We start from the raw sequence: 23,349 nt of genomic DNA on the forward strand, positions 1-23,349 counted from the left end.
AAATTGAAGAAATAATAAAAATTTTTTCATTGTGTTAGTAAAAGTGTAATGTAATAGTTAATAATTCTATGGAATTATATACATCATTTTAGTCCCAAATTTAGCCACATTACATAAAATAATTTTAATATAATAAACTCTACCTTTAACCACAGGTGGCTCAGTGGTAAAGCATCTGCCTGCAGTGCAGGAGATGCAGTTTCCATCCCTAGGTTGGGAAGATCCCCTCTGGAGAAAGAAATGCAACCCACTCCAGTATTCTTGCCTGGAAAATTCATGGACAGAGGAGCCTGGCAGGCTACGGTCCACAGGGTCACAAAGAGTTGGACACAACTGAATGACTAACACCTTTAACCCAGTTTCTCTAAATATACTCCTGATGATAAGAATCGAAGATAGAGAAACCAGGAAATATAAATGGTTCAGAGTAAATTTATCTTATCACTGTGGTTGGTTTAATTTGGATGGTATAGCAGTGGCTTCTCATTGCATATAGATTAAACTAATTCCTTACCATGGCCTTCAATGCCCTACAAGATCTGGCTATTTGCCTGTCTACTTCTCCAATCCCATCTCTTGTCACTTTCCTTTTCATTTACCAGAACCTGGCCTCACTGGCTGTCATTCTAACCTGCCATCACATCGAGCTCATTCCCAACTCACGGGCTTTTCACTTACTGTTTCTTTCCATTTGAAATGCTCTTTTGCCACCTCATCAGGCTTTCTCCCCGGAGGAGGGAATGGCAGCCCACTCCAGTATTCGTGCCTGGAGAATTCCATGGACAAAGGAGCCTGGTGACCTACAGTCCATGGAGTGGAAAAGAGTCGGGCACGACTGAGCAGCTTACACAAACACACACACAGCAACTAACACACACACACACACATGCTTTCTCATCTGCATTGTTCTATTCTCAGACTCACATGACAGTTCCTCAGAGACCTTTCCAGACCATCTGAGCTAAGGAAGCCCTCTCTACCCAGTAACACTATCACATTACCCTATTTTATATTTTTAAGCACTTACCACCATCTAAATGGTATATTTAAGTAAAGCCATAAGTGCAGGTAGTTTTATTTTTATGCTGTACACTATGTAATAATAGGGAAAAAATTGCTAAGTACTATGGTATTATCTTTTTAATCACATATTTATCAAGTGTCCACTCTGCTAAAGTATTATAATACTACATGCTGTTCCTGTTGCTTCAAAAATCTTTGCTTAATTACTAGGAATGAATGATCCAGACAGCAAGTGAGTTATGAAAATGTATGAGAGTCTATTTTTTCACATGGTTGAAGAGTATATGATAGTTTATGTTTTGCTACATATGAAAATGAGGGGCAAAGAAGGAAGGGCTTGGGACAGTATTAACTCAGTTTCAGTTTCTACACATATACCACTAATCCCCTGAAGTAACTGCCTTAACTTAATTATCGTCTATGCATTCTTCAAATGCCATTATAGTTCAGTTGTCTTTGTTATTTGCATTCAGAGAGGTATATTTGTATCATTGTCTATACTGTTAATTGTTCATTAATGGAATCATCTTTTACTTTCACTCCACTGCTCCTAAAGCTTTGTGAGAGTAGAAAACACGTCTGTTTTTCCTCCCTGTTGTATCTCCAGTAGCTGGTACAGTGCTTCCGTGGTGGCTCAGACAGTAAAGAATCTGCCTGCCAATGCAGGAGACCCAGGTTCAGTCCCTGGAGAAGGGAATGGCTACCCACTCCAGTATTCTTGCCTGGAGAATTCCATGGACAGGAGAATCTGGTGGGCTACAGTTCATGGGGTCACAAAGAGTGGGACACTCCTGAGCAATTTAACACTTTCACTTTCACAGTGCATTTGGCTTTTAATATTTGCCAGTGTTTGAAAGAAGGTAGATAAGAAAGAGAGAGGGAAGGCCTTTTAAGAACTCAAGAACTAGTCCAGCTGTTAGGATGACTACATCTTATGTAGAGCAACAGTAGAGGCAATAGGAAGGAAAGCACAAAAATGGAATATGATAGTTTTAAAAATTTTTTATAAAGAGCTTGTTAGAGATACTATAAGTGTAGCTGTGTCCGACACTTTGCGACCCCATGGACTGTAGCCCGCCAAGTTCCTCTGTTCATGGGATTCTCCAGGTAAGAATACTGGAGTGGGCTGCCATTCCCTTCTCCAAGGGATCTTCCTGAACCTGGGTTTCCCACATTGCAGGCCAGTTCTTTACCGTCTGAGCCACCAGAGAAGCCCAGAGGTGCTATAAGGAAAACGGAAATTGAAGACTTTCAGGTTTTGACCCTAAATAATTATAATTAGTTGTTAGGTGCTTTTAATAGAAATAGGGACATTGGGGGATAAGTTGATTTTGTAAAAGAGATGATACAGTTACATTACCTGAATTTTAGTCTCCAGCACTAAATGAATGATTTTCACTGAAGAAATCTAGAATTAACTCTGGAATCTCTCCTGAAAATCATGGAAAATGAGAAACACTGTTGTTGATAGGCAAACATCTGACTTTCATAAAGGACATGGAACAGGCCACCAAGTACAAAAATTACTAACATTCATGAGCTCCATGTCAGTGCCTGGCAAAATAGGATTATTAAACAGATGGTTTGTGAGCACTTAGGTAATGAAGTAGTGATCACTAGGAGCTAGCATGAGTTCACCATAACAAATCACATCAAACTAACTTAATTTGTTTTAATAGGATTACTACATCAGGGAAGGCCATAGACAGTATAAAGCATTTAACTAAGTCGTTTGTTGTGGACAGGTTGAAGAGATGTGGTCTTAATAATAGTTCAATAAGTATATTCTTGACTGGTTGTGTAATTATATCTAGAGACATAAATTAATTAATTATTTAATGAGAGGCAATGTATAGAGGTGGTTAAAGTGTGGTTTCTGAAACTAACCTGCTTGGGTTTCAATCCTGGCTCTGCCACACTAGTTATATAACTTTGTCTTTTTAAGCTTCAATTCCTCACCTATAAAGATAAGGTTAATAATAATTATACTTACCTTATAGCGTTGTTGTGAACATTTAATAAATTATCACAGAGCACTTAGAATAGAAAACATTTAATAAATGTTGGATATTCATTTAACTAAGAAGGACATCTGTAATGACTTGCTGTAAGGCTCCTACCCAGATCTGTCCCATTTGACATTTTTATCCAAAATCTAAATAAAGACAAAAAAATGTGATTTTAAAGATAACCCAAATCTAGAAAAGTCAGAGCCAACACGTTGAATAGAAGAATCATGCTAACAAAAGACCCTGATAGGCTTAAAGATAATCAGAACCTGGTAAGATAAAATTTATTAAGAGCTGTAGTTCTAGTAGTCAGTTGTACCTACTTAAAGTTTCTAAGAAAAAGTCTTAAGGGTTTGAATTGACTACAGCTTCTGTTGAAGCCAGTGTTGTAAAAATGCAGAGAATAGTTGAGTGTACAGAACAAAGGAAGTAGTCTCTGGTTGTATTGGAGCATATGTAGATTTTATATTCTCTTCCACAGGTGGCACTAGTGGTGAAGAATCTGCCTGCCAGTACAGTAAATATAAGAAACTCGGGTTTGATCCCTCGGTCTAGAAGATCCGCTGGAACAGGAAATAGCAACCCACTCCAGTATCCTTGCCTGGAAAGTTCCATGGATAGAGGAGCCCATGGGGGTCGCAAAGAATCGGACACAACTGAGCGACTGAGCACATTCTACATTTGATATTGTTCTATTCCACACACCAAAATTTAATAGAAATATCAATAAGCTGAGATAATAATCCAGAAAAATGAATGTTTGTAAAAAACCATTTTGTCTTCATAAATTGATAATGATAATCTGCAGCTTATGTTATATACCTTGAATTCCAAAATGACTTCAGTAGCAGTCAAAGTGAATTTGGAAGAATATTTTGCTTGCCAATCATTTTAACAGACCTATCCCATATATAGAATTCTTATACTCTATTTCAGAAGTGATTGGCATCTGGGTACAAAAATACACAGGTGGGAATTCCTTTGTGAGTTTTCAGTATATAGAAAAACTTTCTCAGTATACATAATTACATGCATGCTCAGTCACTAAAGTCATGTCAGATTCTTTGTGACCCCACGGACAGGCTCCTCTGTCCATGGAATTTTCCTGGCAAGAATACTGGAATGGGTTGCCATTTTCCTCCTCCAGGGATCGAACCGAAGTCTCCTGTGTCTCCTGCGTTGGCGGGCAGATTCTTTACCACTGTGCCACCTGGGAAGCCCAGAGAGAAACCAGTACATAACACACAATCCTTTAAATCCTTATAAGGTATAGATAAAATAATTTAAAATATAAAATACTATATAAAATATGTCACACATACTTCTGAAATTTCCATTAACTGTTAACCACTCAAAATTCTTATTTTCAGTAGTCTTTAAAAACTCCAAGATACATGGTAGTGATTAGCAGTTTCTCCATTTGTTTAATTATTATATAATAATAATTAGTAATTTAGTTAATTTTATATAACAGATTTTTAAAGACAAAGATATAAAAACATGCCTCAATATAACAGTATAAAATAATTACTTTTTTAGCATTTGGACATAAATGATAAGGGATGTTCTTGAAGCTTTTTCGTTAAAATGATTCAACATGTTTTGAATGACTTTGTCACGTGCATGGTCCTATGCCACAAATACCTGCATTACAGTGTTTTTGTAAAAAGATATTATTCTTTTCTGTTAAACTTCCATAACAGACTTTTAATACTCTGTGGTAGATATTTGAAGACAAACTTTCATTATGAAATAAAACTACAGTTGCCCTTTTCTCTCATTTCTTTAGATAAGTGGGCACTAGAAATTATAGATAGCTTTGGCAAGAGTTCAAGGGTTAATGTAGCAGATAAATAAAAGGAATTTTCTGTAAATTGAGACCTGCATTATTTCAGTTGTCTTGTCTTTCCTAACCTAACTCATTTAATTTTAAAAAGTAAATACTTAAATTCTTCCTGACAGTGTGCTCAGCTTTTACTATCGTTTATTACTTCAATTATACTTGATATCACTTAGAACAATCTGCCATTTGGAAATCTCAGTGTAGCCTGGAGCTTAGTATTAGATCTGGCTGCTATTGTAACATGTACAGCATATGACATTAATGTATCAAAATTAGATTGGATCATCCCTCCTGGTTAAATTTATTTCACATTTCTTTTGTATTCAGTTAACATAAACCTATTAGGGAAGCTGACACATGGGGATGGCTGTATAGGAAGGATATTTTTAAAGTATTTTGATTAAAAAATGAAATTATAGAGCCATGGCTTTTCTGAGTTGTGTAATCTTTTTTGGTTTTTAAAAATGTCACAAAGCCCAAGCTGTGCATTTATATCATTCAAGGTGTGTGTGTGTGTGTGTATGTTGTAAATAATGATAATTAAAACTTGAAATAAACATTGTTTTGACATTTGAGGTCTATCATCATGTATTTAGGGCAATAAGCACAATTATGTTTTCCAAAAAGAAACTTTAATCCACTTAAACCTTAAAGTCTTCTTTAAAAGAAAATAAAAATCTTTATATTTCTAAAATAATAAATTCTGCTCTATAGATTTAGCTAGGCACTGTCTTTAGAGTAATAGCTGGCACTATCTTATAATCCATCAAAGAAGAGAGGATGTTTCTTACTTAGGAATATAAATTTTAAAGTTCAGGGATTTACCTTGTGTTTTCACACACTTAATTTTATTCATAGTGATTAGGATTTTCTAGATAGACTGGTGTTGGGGACTTTTAAGAACCACTAGAACATTGGTTCTTGGCTTTTTTTGTTACCTAGTCCTGTATGATAGACTCTTCTCAGAAAAATACATAGAATTTGCAAAAACATAGATTCCCTTGAACCCAGATTAAGAACTCCAGGGTTAAAGGATGACAGAAGAGAAGTTTTTATTAACTGGACTTAATTCCTTTCTTTGTTTGAATCACACGTTTGTAATCCTGCTGTGTAGTAAGTAAGCCAAAATAAATCGCTATTTCAAAAACAGAAATTGCCTGTATTTTAGCTCATACTAAGAATATTGACAACACTTACCCTAATTTTCTCTTCCACACATTTCTGTCTACTGTATCTCAGGTTATCTGAAGGTAATAGAAAAACCTGTGAGATAGGCACCAATAATGGACTCAAATGTTTGCAGTGGCAGAATCAATAAATGTACCAAGATAACCAAACTGTATATTAAAATACATGTTTAAACATATTTCCTTGAAGAAAACTCAGTACTGATGGATATTAAGTTAATTTTTCTAATAACTTAATAGAAATCTAACTTCTAGATACTTTTCATAATTTTAATCAACACAATGTTAACTCTCATTGCCAAAAACATCCTCATAGGCAAAGAAAACCTGGAAATAAATTTGTTAAGCCAAGTATAATCAACTTTCTCTTACTCCTAAGGTAATTTATGAATTATTTACTTCTTTTACTTCTCTTCCTGTTGCCTCCTTTAGTCCCTTTCACTTTGAGTCATTAGCACTTCCAGAGAGTGGTCAGAAAAAAAGAACAGGCTTAAATCAGTCACTTTTTAAAACACTATTTTAAACAATTTTGAAAAGGTTTGGTAGTGGAAAATTGGTACAATTGCTGGTTAAGAAGAGTGGACTGTATGTGAACCTTTTTTAATCTAATTTCTCTGTTTCCCATTGACTGTAGACAGTTGAAAATTATCTGGTCTTCTGCAGCATCTCCTAACATCTTTTTGAGTGTTTGTGTTTTGCATGTTGTGAAAAATGGTCAGATGAAGTTTTAAAAATATTTTTAAAATTTCTTTCCCTTTTAATCTTTTTATAGTATGTTGTCTGTAGCTGTATGACAATACTCACAGGGCTTTTCTCAAGCACTATGAACTATTTTCTTGGTTTTTCCAGTTGAGACATTTAGGAAATGATGAAGTGCACATTGTTTGGTCAGAGCATACTAGAGACTACAGGAGAGGAATTATTCCTACAGAATTTGGTGATGTTCTTATTGTAATATACCCAATGAAAAACCACATGTTCAGCATCCAGATAATGAAAAAACCAGAGGTAAGAATTCTTTATCTTACATTTTAATAAAATATTTTGAGTTCTATGTGGATTTGTGAGTTTCTCTCAGATGAATTAGGCTATGTAAAAATGGAGAGGTAGATGAGACACAGACTCTAAAAGCTATGTAGAATTGTCCAAGTCTAGTTCAGAAGGAGCTAAAACAGGAAAGACAGAACCTGTACTTGAATGGGACAAGGCCAGGTAGTGCCAGAGTGGAAGTACCTTTCACCAAGCTCACAAAAAGATTTACCTTTATTAACAGGATGATTTAGAGCTTCCTAAAACACTCGGTAATCATTCCCTTTTAGAACAGTATGATTCCTATATTTTTAGTTGATATATTTTGTTAAGATTACATGATTATTTAGTTATGTCACTTAAGTGAGAATTCTACAAAGTTTAAAAAAAGCAAGTAGTTCTAGTTGAATGTCTTATAGGGCTGAAACAACTGCAGAAGTATTTTCTTTCAGAAGAATAAAAGTTTGGCAGTATTTTGGTGTCTTTTTTTTTTTTTTGAGTACGTTTTGTTTATGGAAAAACTAGTTTTTGACTGTTGATCATGAATCTTCTTGAAGTGGATTGTTTCCCATGTGTGAAGCAATGGCTTATGGCCAGATTTTTTTAGGATTCATCTAATGAGAGGTCAGCGAATGATGGCCTGTTCCCTGTTGTTTTCGTATACCCAACAAACTAAGAATGTTACATTTTAAATGGGTTTTTCTCATTTGAAAAATTGAAGAAGAATATACAGCAGAGACAACATGTGGCCACAAAACATAAAATATTTATTGTATTATCCATAGCTCATGTCTTTGCCTTTAGCTGCCATTTGTACTAGCCATATTCAAATGGAATACTTTTGAAAATATCAGTTATCTGATAATAGTGACATAGATCTTTTTCTAATAAACCATATAATAAAAAATAGTGTTTTAGGTTCATTGGTAAAGCTGGCATTGCATGAAAATAATAAAGTAACTTGAAATGTTGGATTTTTGTGTACAATTGAGGCTACAAAAATTGGAAAATTGGCAGGTAGTATAAGTTGTTTAATCAGTTACATGAAGCACATAATTCTTTTGAATGGAACCCCTGTAGACCTTCGGCATTTTTTGTTCTGTTTGTTGTCCTAGTATGAATGACCCATCACAGCAGAAAATTTGAACAGCATTTCTACTAAAGGAAGAACTAAAGAGGAAGCAGAAAGATTTTTTTATATGCAAACTGTTTTGATTGTTGTTATTTAAAGCCTTTTTCCAGTTTGAATTGTTAAATTATTCTAATTTCTCAATCAGGTTCCCTTCTTTGGTCCACTCTTTGATGGTGCTATTGTGAATGGAAAGGTCCTACCTATTATGGTTCGAGCAACAGCTATAAATGCAAGCCGTGCTCTGAAATCGCTGATTCCATTGTATCAAAACTTGTATCCTTTTTAACAGTTGGTTTAACAGTTGTTTTCCACTTTCCAAGGTAACTTCTTCTAATTTGCTAAGACCTATGGAGTTTTTGTTTATTGACATATAGATGATGGAGTTCCTACCCAGTGTTTAAACAATTATGGTATTTTCTTTTATACAGTTGTAGTCAGTACTTGTCTTTTGGTTAATTAATCAGAGCCCCATTGTATACTAGGTGTTCTGCTAATCTGGATGTGCAGAGATAACCAAAACAGTCATTGCAAAGTACTCAGTCTAGTTGAGGAAATATATTGTTTTCAGTATCTACACTGTAATAAGTGTTAGGCACGGAATGTTCTGCAAGTTATTATAACAAGGAGCCTCTCAGCTGGAAGGGATGGTGGTATATCAGCAAACACTTCTGAGAATATAAGGATTGACCCAGTCTTGAAGGATGAATGAGTTAATCAGGTAGATGAGATTAAGAAGAGTATTCCAAGCAGAGGGAACAGAAACATGGGAGTATGAGAGGACATGGAGTGTTTTAGAACATGACTTCTGGAGCCAGATTGCCTGGACTCAAATACTGGTCACCTCTTCCTTAGTTCTGCAGCTTTGGGCAAGTTATTTACCTTCTCTGAGTCTCATTTCCTTATCCATAAAGTGAAGAATGATAATAATATCTAGCCTATAATGTTACAAGAACTGAATCAGTCAATATGTGTAAAACTCTTAGAGCACTGCCTGGGACGAAATATGCACACAGTTTTAAAATTTAAATTGTTTTGTTACTCCTTCGTAAAGTGGATTTGTGTCTTCGTATACTTTTTCTATATGGTTAAAAACATTTCAATTATTTTTCTTCTACATAATAAACTATAGATGTTAAGCTTTACAAGGAGGGCTTTTTAAAATATCCTATTGCACATAAAATAGATTTATCATAAGTCTACAGCATATCCCAGGGACGAGAGCCTGGTGGGCTGCCGTCTATGGGGTCACACAGAGTTGGACACGACTGACGTGACTTAGCAGCAGCAGCATATGTTTTCTTCTTTTAAGGAACATTGACTTAAGTAACCTGATTTCTGTGTAATTTCTCATGTATTCTGACTGTGTGGAATAGAATTACAGGTAGATTCTGACGTGTTACATTGATTAATTAAGCTTAGTGACATTTATATAGCATTTCTTATTTGTAGTGGTTACATCTTCATTTACTTCTAGTTGAAAACTCAGATTTAAAGTGGTCATTGTTATGAAATGTAAAGATTCAGTTTATTATTTCCTGAATATATCTAGAAAGCTTATTATGCATAAACTAATTTTGTCTGCATAAACTAATTTTGTCCACCTTGTCAGCTCTACTTCAATTGATGTCCTTCTGACCTTTGCCTCTTTATAGTTCCCCTGATCCTGATGTTTGTCCTGAGGTTAGTGTTTTCCATCATTTCATTTAAGACACAGTAGAAAGAATGCCTTAAATCTTTTTTTTTAATATTAATTGGAGGATAATTATTTTACAGTATTGTGATGGTTTTTGCCATACATTGACATGAATCAGCCACAGGTATACATGTGTACTCCATCTTGAACCCCCCTCCCTGCTTTCTCCCCTCCCTAACCCTCTGGGTTGTCCCAGAGCACCAGCTTCAGGTACCCTGCTTCATGATTCGAACTTGCACTGGCCGTCTGTTTTACATATGGTAATATACATGTTTCAGTGCTATTCTCTCAAATCATACCACCCTCACCTTCTCCCACTGAGTCCCAGAGTCTGCGTGTCCTTTGCTGTGCTACATGTAGAGTCGTCAGTGCCATCTTTCTAAATTCCATATATATGTGTTAATATACAGTATTTGCCTTTCTCTTTCTGACTGATTTCACTCTGTATAATAGGCTCCAGGTTTGTCCACCTCATTAGATGTGTTCCTTTTTATAGGCTAGTTATATTCCGTTATGTATATGTACCACAACTTCTTATCCGTTCATCTCTTGATGGACATCTAGATTGCTTCCATGTCCTAGCTATTGTAAAGAGTGCTGCAGTGAACATTGGGGTACATGTGTCTCTTTCAATTCTGGTTTCCTCAGGGTATATGCCCAGCAGTGGGATTGCTAGATCATATGGCAGTTCCGTTCCGTTTTTAAGGAATCTCCACACTCTTCTCCATAGTGGCTGTACCAGTTTGCATTCCCACCAAGTGTGTAAGACGGTTCCCTTTTCTCCATATCCTCTCTAGCATTTATTGTTTGTAGACTTTTTGATGATGGCCATTCTGACTGGTGTGGGGTGATAACTCAGTGTGGTTTTGATTTGCATTTCTCTGATAATGAGCAGTGTTGAGCATCTTTTCATGTGTTTATTAGCCATCCGTATGTCTTCTTTGGAGAAATGTGTGTTGTATTTTGGAAATTAATTCTTTGTCAGTTGTTTAATTTGCTATTATTTTCTCCTATTCTGAGGGCTGGCTTTTCACCTTATAGTTTCCTTCATTGTGCAAAAGCTTTTAAGAATGCTTTAAATCTTTCGGGAAAGTGATGAGAGTGAGATTAGAGTGTAATACAAACCTCTACTTGCCTCTTGTGTCAATAGGAACTCAATTTATTGAACTAACACAGTTTCTGGCCTGAGAGACAAACAGCATGTAAGATGCACATCTTACCAAGTAGTTCAAGTATACCAATGAAAAGTGAGGATATGACTTAATTTCCTTTACCTGCACCTCTTGAGGACTATTTCAGATTTGCATGTTACACTAGAGGTATAATAGCTGGATTTGCTGTTAGAAACATTGATTTTAACCTGAGGTCTGCCTTGTGATCATAGTCAAGTCCCAGAATCTCTAACCCTAACTTTCTTCATCTTTAATAAAAAACATGCTAATACCCATCTCAGAATTGTGGCAAAGAATAAATGAGATAATGAATTTTAGATGCGCCTAGTAAATGAAATAAGGTACATTATTTTGTGCCATCATTAATTCTGTTATGTGTAAAGATTCCAGTCAATATAAAACAACTCTACCCAACAGCAAGGAATTGCCTAATTGGGTTTTTATATTTGGTTGGTTGGTCAGTTAATTGATTGAATTGGATTTTCAGGCTTGTTTCATGAAGTTCTTATAGTTAATCTTGCTGAGACATTAATAGATACCACACTGGAGAAAATTCTAAGATGAAGAGAGAATTTAAGATGAAAACGGTAAACATGAACACAGCAGATGTGAGGAACTTCTATCAGGAAAAACACTTCAGCAACAATCAGTAAAAATATTAGATCAAACAAGTTTTTCTTGACTTGGAAGCTTGAATTTAGAAGCTGTATAGAAGTTGTTTCCCCATACTATTTAAGTATATAGTAGAGATACTCTTAGCCTTTGCTAATCTGAAGAACTACTCTCTTTTCACAAAGGTGTATATTAATTTTAAATATTGAGGGAATTGACAATATAGGTAGATTACTTGATTTTTAAGTGAAAGTTTACATAATAAATTACAACTAGATGGTTTCATTTTAAGATACTAAAATATAGATGTCCTTTCATTTTAAATATCAAATATTTCAGAAATAATAAAATTTTAAATATGTAGTTTTGACAAATTCAGATAAGCTCACATTAAGGAAAAAAATCATGTATTCTAAAACAGATCAATAAAGCTTATGAGAAATTACAATAAAAATTGAGATAGCAATAGGCTTTGAAAACCATCAGGTTCTATTTTAATCCTCATAAGAGAAATGAAGGAGTAAAAGAATATGTAATAAACTCAATTATATTTGGATAATTGAACTGCTGTGTCAGTTATTTTATGCCCAATAAAAGTACCCACCAAGATTCCACAGCATAAATTGTGCTATTTATGATCATTAAATACAGCTTAAATTTTATCCTAGGAACATCTTCTGTATCTATGAATCTAATGCTGTTCACTAAATGAGGACAATATTGATTGTCATATGCTGCCCAAATCGATCATGCTGGCAGCCAGAATTACAGTAATCTGTCAGTATTGATGACTGTCTTTCAAGCTTTGAAACCTCCCCTTCACTTCACTTGTCATTTCTTGCATTACTTGTACTTGAAAAGCATTTCCTTACAACCTCTGACTTTGTCAGCCAGGTTTTTCTTTTTTTTTTTTTTGTCTCAAGCTCAATTTGTTGGTTTGATCATGCAGTTAGAATTGAAATGCATCACTGGGGATGAAGAGTAGGCACATTCTGGTTAAGCATTGGATCTGAGGACTATTTCAGGATGATGTTTAGCCATCATTTAGTAGTTACCTGTTGAAAGAGTGTATGTGTGTTTTGGTGTGGGGTTTGGGGTTTTTTTTTTTCATTGTTTTTGACTTTTTTGTAGTGAGAAAATAATTCTAAAACATTAATTTCATGATCAAAAGTCGTATCGTGGCTTTTTCTTAAATAAAAATTTTTAATTATTTGTTTTGACCCCAGAGACATTATGACTGTATGTGTTAAATATGTTGATATTATATACATCCTATTTTTCTTTTTTAATGTGAGATTTATTATACATAGAAAATTTTCAGAAGTTACAGTATATAATCATATTGTATTTGGGTTCTCAGAGAAACAATCAGTAGGATGCATGTTCTTAAGTATATATGTAGAGAGAGGTTGATTTTAAGGAATTGACTCACATGGTTATGGGTACTGGCAAGTCTGAAATCTGTGGGAGTTAGGGTAGAGATGGTAATCACACCAAAAAATTACCTTCAGAGCAACATCTAAGCTGGTACTTAACCAAAAACTGGGTACCATGGCCTAGCCAAGTTGACATAAAATTAACCATCTCCCATGTCTTAGTTTTCTTAAGTTTTCTTCTTAACCTTTCTTACTCCAAGATATAATTTGAAAAAAGTTTATAAGTCTTAAATATGATGAATAATTAGTTTAACCACCACCAGGTAAGAAGAACTGTACTATTTTTCTTCTATCAAAAATATTTATTGATCACTTATATTGTAATGGTAAAGATTTTGAGAGAAATGCAAAGACAAATCAGATGGTAATCTCTTCTATAAGTTTATAATTTAATAGGAGAGATAATATATATGTACACTAGAAATTACACAAGGTAAAACGTGTCACAGTCAGGTTGTAGATAAAATGCTATGGGAGTCCTGAGGGAAAAAATCATTACTTTGGAGTCGGAAAACTAGGGAAGAATGTGTAGAAAACCTGGGCCTCAAAGGTGAGATGTGAGTAGGTGGAATGGAACATGTCTGTTATAATCCTTGTCATTTATATTTTATGTATATATGTGTATAATACATATGTAATATTCTGAAATATACATTGTAAGGGATATTATGAAACTACATGGTTGTCTTTAAAAAAACACTTTCCTCCTAGATTTAATATTCTTCCCTACCAAACCAATATTATTTGATTTCTTCTAATCTGTTTAGATTTGACTTTTTTCGTAAATGCCAGAATTGGGTTTCTGTTTAACTTTATCAGACAAATTACCAGAAGTCAATGATCATTCTTCAATTAGTCACAGTTTGTTATCCCTGCAGTTCTGCTACTCAAATGTAAAGAACCTGTTGCAAAAGTATAAGAGCCAAAACGAAATGAAATGTAATTGATTGGCTCTGCTAATGCAGTTTGCCATTCATTACGATAGAACATTATAAAACCTCTTAGGGAGGCCCATCAATATTGCTGCCATTTCATGTTAGAAGAAAGTGAGTTTATTGAGAAATTACATAAATTTATATATCTACTGTCTTTTGTAGATCATTTCCTCAGAAGATAATATTGATAAATGCAGACTATCCTTAGTTAAGTCCTTAATTATAAATTAATTATTCTTTACAGTGTGGCAGCTGACTGTTCGGAAATCAGCATGGGCTTCAGAGTCCAGAAGTGTCTGTTAAGTGTGTCCCTGTCTTTACGTCTGATTTTTATTTAATCTGTAAAAAGAGTACCAAACTCAGGAATGTTGTAAGGATTAAATGAGATTATCCATATGAAGCACTAAGCAGCCTGTCTGCCATGTAGCAAGAGCTCAGAAAATGTGCTTTTACATACTATTATACTGTAACATGTTGTTGACAGATGAAGTATTTTTATCCTTTTCTGATAGGAAAAGAAAGCACTACCAACATCTTACCTGTTTTGTCACATCCAGCATGACAGTATGGTCCACATATGGTCCAATCTAGATAGTTGGGTTATATCATAGTATACCAGAAAGAAAATAGAAAACTCTCAGGTGATTGTCCAACTTTTCCCTAAAAACAACAAAACTTGAAGTTTCTCTACTTCTGTATCTTTACTAACTTCTGACCTATGCTAGAAAGGAACTTTTTCTCTATTAAACCCTTATGTTGTTGATATTAGCGACAAAGATGCACTAGTGTGCCTCTGTTGTTATTAAGTATACCTACTACATAATGTGTAAGTTTTATTCTAGTCTTTTTTTAAATATAAAAAATAGTCGTAGATTCAGATGCTATTTGAGGATTTCAGAGAGCAAAGAATGAAGGATGTAAAGCTGAAATTACTCTAACCTTGTTTAATGAAGGAATTGCAGTGCTTTTAATCCGTTAATTTCCTTTTTTACTAAATATAAGGAATTTTGCTGTTGAATTTTTAATAACTCAATAATGGAATTAAAATTAAACTATGGATCACAGATCTCCTCATTTTCTTCTAACCGCCTTTCCTCTCAAACACTAGAATACAGCCTATTTAAATCTTAACTTTTGCTTGCCAAACCACTGTTACCGTCCATCTGTTCATGCCAATTGTAAAGAAGGTTTGGTTTTTAGTGAAGCTTTGCATTTCACATAAGGTATGTGAAGTGAAATTTCACAAGGGACATGATGGATCCTGATTCTTAGTGATAAACCTTTGGGGCCATCAGGGTTGGCATATGGTCCAGTATGATATGAAGGCTTGGGTTCCCTGGCTTCACTTCTTTGGCGTGAAGCTGATAAAACCTGGCTCTTGAGTATTATTTCACTGGACACCAATCATGGACAGCAGGAACTGCCCATTTAACTCTCTGTGGGAAGGAAGCCCAGAGAGCATTCACAATGGTACCATTGTCGAGTTGCAAACTGCTCTGAACAGCTTGAGGGCACTAGGGAGGAGGGGAAGGGGTTGCTTTACTAATTGCTGTTGAGAAAAAGAGAAGCAGCAAAAATAGCTGTTGTGGAACTGATGTTTCTGCATTTACTTATTCTCTCTTGATAAAGGTGTTGATTTTTCTTTAGCACATACCTGCTATCAAAAAGAAAGCAAATAAATACATTTAAGCAACCACCTGTAGTAATTCTCAACAGCCCTTGAGATTATAGCAGAGCAAAAGTCAGTTTTCCTTTATGATGTTTCTATGTTTAAATGAAATGAAAATAATGTTTTGTAATCTTGATAGAAATTTAAAATAAGGGAAAGTGGGTAAAAACCACCAAAGTTTATACATCACGTAAGATTAGAAACAAGTTTGGCTTAATTTCCTTTACTGTGTGCTTTAACAATTCCCGAATATCATCTGAATATATATAAGCTATACTGATACAGAAATATGAATCAATTTTATGTGTAACAGTCGCAATAAAATAATCCACTAAGCAAATCTTAAGGTTAGAGACTAGATTTATCATTTAAATGAGTAGGTGATGCCTGTTTCAGTCACTCATGATTGTCTTTCTCTCCTTGAATTCTGTTTTGGATACCTTCTTTAAAAGTGAGGCAGTGTATGCTGTAGTATTTGTATAAACACCACTCTAGGTCTTTCCATTTTCTTCTGGTCAGTCTAATCAAGCAGTTGGAGGTTCTCATGCATAAAAACAATGATCTACAACTTAAAAAAATATTAAAAGCTTATTTCAGCCCCCAAGATCCTGACCCCACAATATATTTCCATAGATGATTCTTTTTTTTCAACAGAAATTAAGTTGACTAAATTATACTGCAGTTTTGTAATTTATGCAACGTGTCCTTTCAAAGGATCAGGGAGAGTTATTTTAAGAAAAGTTTTTCAGTCTATAGATTTTTAAAATTTTGATGTTCTTGCTAAACTGAGGGAAAATCAAATGCATGTTTTATAAAATTAGTAACATTCTGTAAAATTTAACTAGTATTCCATCTCTCATATCCGCTTAAATTATTTTAGTAAATGAGCACCCAGTGCAATATTTCAAAAACAGTAATTCATTGAATACCCATTTTTTCTTTTACTACAGAATAGATTATAGTTAAGTCAAGATTAATGGGTAGATTTTAATGTTAAAGTCCTGTCTCTGAGCCTATTATTCCCTGGGGGCATATAGTGCATTAGTTTAAGCCAATATATTGTTTATCATAGATTCTATGACACTTTCTTAAATGATGGTTTGCTGTACCCTGTAACTATTTACCATGATAATAAATCACTTTTTGTACTCCCAATAATTATAGCATTTAAACAGAATCTTAATTAAGTTAGTGCACATTTAGGTAGAGATAACACTTAAGTAATTGTACACTGTAAAATTTCACTTAGTTATTTTTTTCCTTTTTTGCAGTCTTCTGACATAACCCAAGTTTAGTATTTATTCCAAACACATTGATTTCCTTAACTTAATGTACTGATACTTTTGTTCCTAAAAGGAAAAACAAGTGATTGTTTCTAATTTTCCCCAATATTTTAAAAACTCTTAATACTTAGTAGTTCTGAAGCAGTTCTCTGGTGACTGTGAAAGTCTTATTATTACTTAATGATAATATTTTCAAGCAGATCTTACTGAGAATGAGAGTACAAAATTTTAATTTCATTAAATTTGAAATCCAAGTAACTTAGTTTTTCTTTTAGATGATTTGGTTTATACAACTTTCATGAAAGTGAAACATATACATATTTGATGATGTTAGTGCTTTTTAGAAGCTGCCAATGATTATTGGATTACTAAATCAGGAAGGATTTTCAGAACCTTTAGGTAGGTTTAAATTTTTAATCCTATTTATTTAAGGTTAATCTTTTTAAGTGTGTTTACATATATTTTGTTATATAGAATTGGGTTTATCAACTTTTTACTTAATGTTTTCATTTAATAATTGACTGATTTATGAGCAATTATATATGGTCCAAATTTTATACAACTCCAGCTTTCAATAACAGGACTCTCCTCACAGTGCCTTAGCACCTGTTATGGATTTTGAGTCATCTGGCAGCCCATGGGACTTAGAGAAAGAAGTACCAGGTGTCTTGCCTGTCTCCTAATTGAGACGCAGTGAAAACAATATAGACTTGGCAGTATGGTTAAAAGGATGGATTAAAGCCCAGCTTTGTCTACTCTGACAAATCACAGCTTTTGCTTCATGGTGTAGATAGTATCAACTACTAAAGAATTTCATCAATATTAGACATCATAAAAATCATACACAATTATTTGTCATAACCTGTTGTGGATTTTCAGAATTTCTGTTAAATAATTCTAAGATTCATACTGTTTATGGAGGAGAATTTTATTTTTACTGCATATGAACTAGACTCCATGTTTCTTAAAGAAATTAGTTGCCGTAGGAAAGAAATGGAGTGTTAATTTACTAGATCTTTATAAAGTAAGCAATATAGCTTACTTTTATAAAGGAGTAGTGCCTTTTAGTCTATGGGATACTTGATTGCCCTGTATATTTCAGGAAAGTATGCCACTTTACTCCTGATAATAATAGTCATGAGATCCTTGAGTTGTACTTACAAAATGTATCTACCTATATACTATATCTCAATAAAATTTTAATTTTCCATTATGTTTTCAAGATCCTATAATGATACTGCTTCAGAATGTTTGAAAATATTTTGTGGCCTTTTAGAACTGAAAAGCCAAATGTGGTTTATTTTCTCATTTTTTAGATCATGCTATAGATTTTTACTATACTACATTTGAGATTCAACTATATAAACAAACATTTTTTGAAAACTGCCAATCTTAGAAGTTAAGCTAATAGTCATTGTGTCATCCCTGAGCTGATTAAAATGCCTTTTATACTTTTTTTTTTCCATCTAAAATTCATACCATTGAGATTGTAGAAAGAGCACTGGACTCTTAAATGATCAGGGTTCTAGTCCCAACTCTACCAATCAGTCAACAGCTTTGTTTTTCTGAGCAAATCTTTATATTCTCCTTCAAGGCAAAGCTTATTGTTGAATAAGCATTTTGCTGAGTTTCCTGAAATTAATGTTGGTAGATCTTTATTGTATCCTTCCTCAAGTTCTGACTTGTCCTAAAATATTCTCTATAAATCATGCCTTAGGATCAGTCCTCTCAAGATTGCCTTTTTAAAACCTTAAATATTTAAATTCCCAAGTATTTTTTTCAAGGATATTTTTACCTCTCTTCTTAACGGTGTACAGAGCAGTTTTGGATAACTGCCTAAAATGATTTTGAAAATACCTTTCATTTGATTTTATCTATAGAGATAGTCCCAGTTTCTTCCCTTTTCTCCCTTCATTGCAGATGGCCACTTGAATGATAAGAAGTAGAATTGATGAAAAAATTTTTAATTTCTTAAAAAAAAAATCCCAACCAATGGCACAAAATGTTTATTTCAGTGCTAAATTGTAATGAGTTGTGATTATGTTGAACATTATGGCATTTCTTCTATAGGCAATTATTTTATGTTAATATCAGCTTTCTTTTAATGTTACACCTTACATAGGTATACATGGTGCTTTACTCACTTCTTTCAGAAAAGGTCGGCTGGCTCAAGGATAGGAGTAACCAAACTCTTCCTTGTAAGTAAGATTCAAACTGTCTCTAAATTCAATCCTAGGAAGGTCCCAACTATATTTGCCCCAAGGGGGTTTGTCTCTGGAGAGCCTAATTGGGATTAGAGGAAGCAGGTTCTCTGCATAAGTGAAGTCGCTCAGTCATGTCTTACTTTTCACGACCCCATGGACTGTAGCCTACCAGCCTCCTCCGTCCATGGGGTTTTTCAGCCAGAAACACTGGAGTGGGTTGCCATTTCCTTCTCCAGGGTATCTTCCCAACCCAGGGATTGAACCCGTGTCTCCCGCATTGTAGGCAAACACTTTACCATCTGAGCCACCAGGGAAGTCCGCAGGCTCCTAATCAATTATCAAACTAACTTTATTCATTCCTTCTATAGTTTATAGACAGTCAAGGCATACTGCTGGGTCTTGTGCTAGGTGCTGGAGACATTAAGATAAAAAGGCGTGGCCTCCACCCTCAGACATTAGTCTCCCACTAGCTTATTAGAAGAACAGGCATGAAGAAAGAGGCACACTTGGTGCCTAACAGCTGGCTCTGGAGAGCAGGAAGAGGCCTCGATTCATGGCATTTACTGAGTTCCATGATGTGAAGACTCGCACCAGAGTCAATATCAAGCTACCAACCATCTCGCAAACTTTGTAAATAATGTAGGTGGTAGTCGCAAAAAAATTTTAAGTCACTATGCAAAAGTCTTTCTCTTCCTGCAATTACTATTCTTGGAATTTTCTATAGAGAGAAGGCAGACGAAATTCCTAACTGGTAAAGCAGCAAAGAAAGCACATTCATGTGAATGTGGGCAGGTGCTAACTGAATTAGGAATTTCAGAATGGGCCTTGAATCTCTGAGGCTGTGCTGTCGAGCACAGATACAGACACTTCATACTTCGCCTTTGCTCAAAAAGGAGTCAGTAGGGTTTTTGTTTGTTTTGGAAAGAAAGCATTAAACTTGAATTTAAGAGGCTATTAGTTAGGCAATGATAGGCCTTTGATGTCTGCTTATAATTTTCATTAACACCTTTTTATGAAAAGTTATACTTTATATTCGTTCTTACGTACTACATGTGTACACATATATACATATATAAACACATACATATACACAAATTTCAATTTCTTTGAAACTAGTCACAAATTACATTGGACGTATAAATCCCCTGACTACACTGTATTATTAAGAAAATTATTGTGGAGAATGAAAGGTGGTTGCTTCTTTAAAACCAAATCTACCTTTTAAAAAATATTACCTTTTAAGGACTTCCCTGGTGGCTCAGGTGGTAAAAATATTACCTTTTGTCTGTTTTTCCTATACATTAGTAAAGTTGAAATAAGTGGCACTAATTAACTGTTTACCATCTCTTTTCTTCATATTCTTTTTTCTCATGAGAAATCAATTTTCTCAGAATAACTCAGAAGTTCCTCTTGTACGTGCCATAGACAAGTTTTATCAAAGCATTCTTGCAAATGAATGCATGTATATTTCTTAAACTGATACTGAAAAGTGTCCACATGGAGACAACACTTGCTATTTATTAGGTTGGTGCAAACATAATTGTGGTTTCTGACTGTGAATTTTAAATCATTATAGCTAGGCTCAAACAGATCTTTATTAGTCAAAATAAAAACCATTACAATCCACATTTTTTACTAATAAGAAATAAGTTGGTTTATTCCTATAGCATAAAAATCTGTTTTTTGGGGATTCGATGAACTCCTGGAAAGAATTTCTCTGCATTTTGCTGGTTGTGGAAGCATTTTCCCTGCAAGAAACTGTAGAGATTCTTGAAGTGGTTGTTGGTAAGAGGTCAGGTGAATATGGCGGATGAGGCAAAACTTAATGGCCCAATTCATTCAACTTTTGAAGCGCCGGTGGTGTGACACACGCTTGGGCGTTGTCATGGAGAATTGGGCCCTTTCTGTTGATCGGTGCTGGCTGCAGTTGTTGCAGTTTTTAGTGCATCTCATTGATTTGCTGAGCATACTTCTCAGTTATAATGGCTTCACTGGGATTCAGAAAGCTGTAGTGGATCAGATGGGCAGCAGACCACCAGTGACCATGACCTTTTTTTGGTGCAAGTTTTGCTTTGGGAAGTGTTTTGGAGCTGCTTCTTGGTCTCACCACACTAAGTTGGGCATTGCCAGTTGTATAAAATCCACTTTTTGTTGCATGTCACAGTCTGATCAAGAAATGCTTCATTATTGTTGCATAGAATAAGAGAAGACAGCACTTCGAAACAATGTTTTTATTTCTGGTCAACTCCTGAGGCACCCACTTATCTAACTTTTTCATCTTTCCAATTTGCTTCAAATGCCGAAAGACCATAGAATGGTTGATGTTGAGTTCTTCCGCAGCTTCTCATGTAGTTGTAATAGGACCAGCTTCAATGGTCTCTCTCAAATGATCATTGTCAACTTCAGATGGCCAGCCACTACACTCCTCACCTTCAGGCCTCGCGTCTCCTTTGCAAAACTTCTTGAACCACCACTGCACACTGTACATTCGTTAGCAGTTCCTGGGTCAAATGAGTTGTTGATGTTGCGAGTTGTCTCTGCTGCTTTACGACTGATTTTGAACTCAAATAAGAAAATTGCTCGAAATTGCTTTTGATCTAGCATTATTTCCATAGTCTAAAATAAATGTAAACAGCAAGTAATAAGCCATTAGCAAAAAAAAGGCGAGAATTGCAAATTAAAATGATGTATAACATAACCACATTAATTTAGAATGTGTTCCAGTATCAAATGGCAAATTTCAACAATACAAAAACCGTAGTTACTTTTGCACCAACCTGATACAAGGACTTGAGTCAAAGGTCAAAATAACTGTTTTTAACATTCAGATTAAAATGTGGCACAGAGAATTCATGCATCTCTTTCCAGGAGTGGGCTGAAATTGAACCCTAGTTTCATGACGGCTGATCTTGATCCAGTGACAGAGGGCCATTATTTATTATTTCATATGTAAGTTTAAAATCAAAAGTAGTTACTTAAAATGAATACTGATGTTAACATTGTGTTAATGAAGTACAGATTGGGTTTAAACTATTTATTTATACTATAAAAAATATTTAGTTCCTTTTTCTTATTTTTAGAATGGGTAATACTCCTTCCCCCCACTTCTGCTTTTGCAGAAAGTAGAAGGAAAGGAGGATTAGTGGATAATTATATTGCTGTGATTGCAGCACCTGTGTGTTATTTCTTTTGATTGGCTAGTTCTGTATTAAAGATTCCTACCAGACAAAAGTCTCCTTCATCAAATGGCTTTTCACTAGCTAGTTTTGGCTTCGGTTGTTTTAGATTTGCAACAAAAACTGTCTTAATTCAACTTAGACTTGTACTTTTAAGTTTTACTCTGAATTTGTAAGTATGCCATCACCTTTTTAGCATCTCACCCATTTCATTTGTAATTTCAATGCCAATGGCAACATACAATTGCAGTAGGAATATAGCTTGAATTGTTATTATCCATCAGGTTTGTGTAGGCCACTCAATTTGTAGGTACTAATAACTCTTCCCTAGAGAGCTGCCTTTTAAGGAATAAGTGGGTAACCTATTTTAAGGACATATAGGAATTAACTGTTTTGGATTATGGTTACCATTGCAGATGCTAACATCACTGTTTAGAATTTTATAATCATCTTAGTCACAAAAGGCTCCTTGTTCGTGGACTCAGGATTATGGTTTAAGTACTTCGAGTTCAGTATATCACCTTAATATATGTTTTCCAAAGTAAAAGGAGAAAAGATGTAAGTACATAGATTGGGTTGCTTTGATATTATTGTTTGTGCTTTTTTTATTTGACTATAGCAAACTTGGAAAATTAGAAAGAATTTAGCTTTTAGAATGTGGTTTACTGTAGTCTACTGTTACTAAGCTAACAGTATTTTCTGAAAATAATCCCCCAAAAGTAAACTGCAGACATCACCATTACAGTTTTTCATTTAAATTCAACCATCAGTGATTGTTTTCCTTCACTCTGCCACCTATACTTGAACTTTAAAAATTATTTAGTAAGGATTATTACCTCTAGTGATTTTTTTTTGCAATTTTATTAAATACATCATGTGGTTTTTCTATAAAATGAATACATTATGTCTAGATAATTTTAGTTTGTATAGTTTTATTATTGAAGTT

General features: G+C 34.5%; 1 protein-coding gene across 9 annotated transcripts in view; it reads left to right on the forward strand.

Annotated features, from left to right (window-relative positions):
- RALGAPA1 (Ral GTPase activating protein catalytic subunit alpha 1) overlaps nucleotides 1-23,349 on the forward strand; it is a 212,502-nt gene that overhangs the window by 176,468 nt on the left and 12,685 nt on the right. For all 9 annotated transcript variants that reach the window (XM_043489272.1, XM_043489274.1, XM_043489277.1 and 6 more), the window contains 2 exons: nucleotides 6,912-7,070; nucleotides 8,369-8,496. In XM_043489272.1, coding sequence (XP_043345207.1) covers nucleotides 6,912-7,070; nucleotides 8,369-8,496 — 287 coding nt within the window. The remainder of the gene's footprint in view (nucleotides 1-6,911; nucleotides 7,071-8,368; nucleotides 8,497-23,349) is intronic.

Source organism: Cervus canadensis, chromosome 17 (assembly GCF_019320065.1).
Source record: "Cervus canadensis isolate Bull #8, Minnesota chromosome 17, ASM1932006v1, whole genome shotgun sequence".
Lineage (NCBI taxonomy): Eukaryota > Metazoa > Chordata > Mammalia > Artiodactyla > Cervidae > Cervus > Cervus canadensis.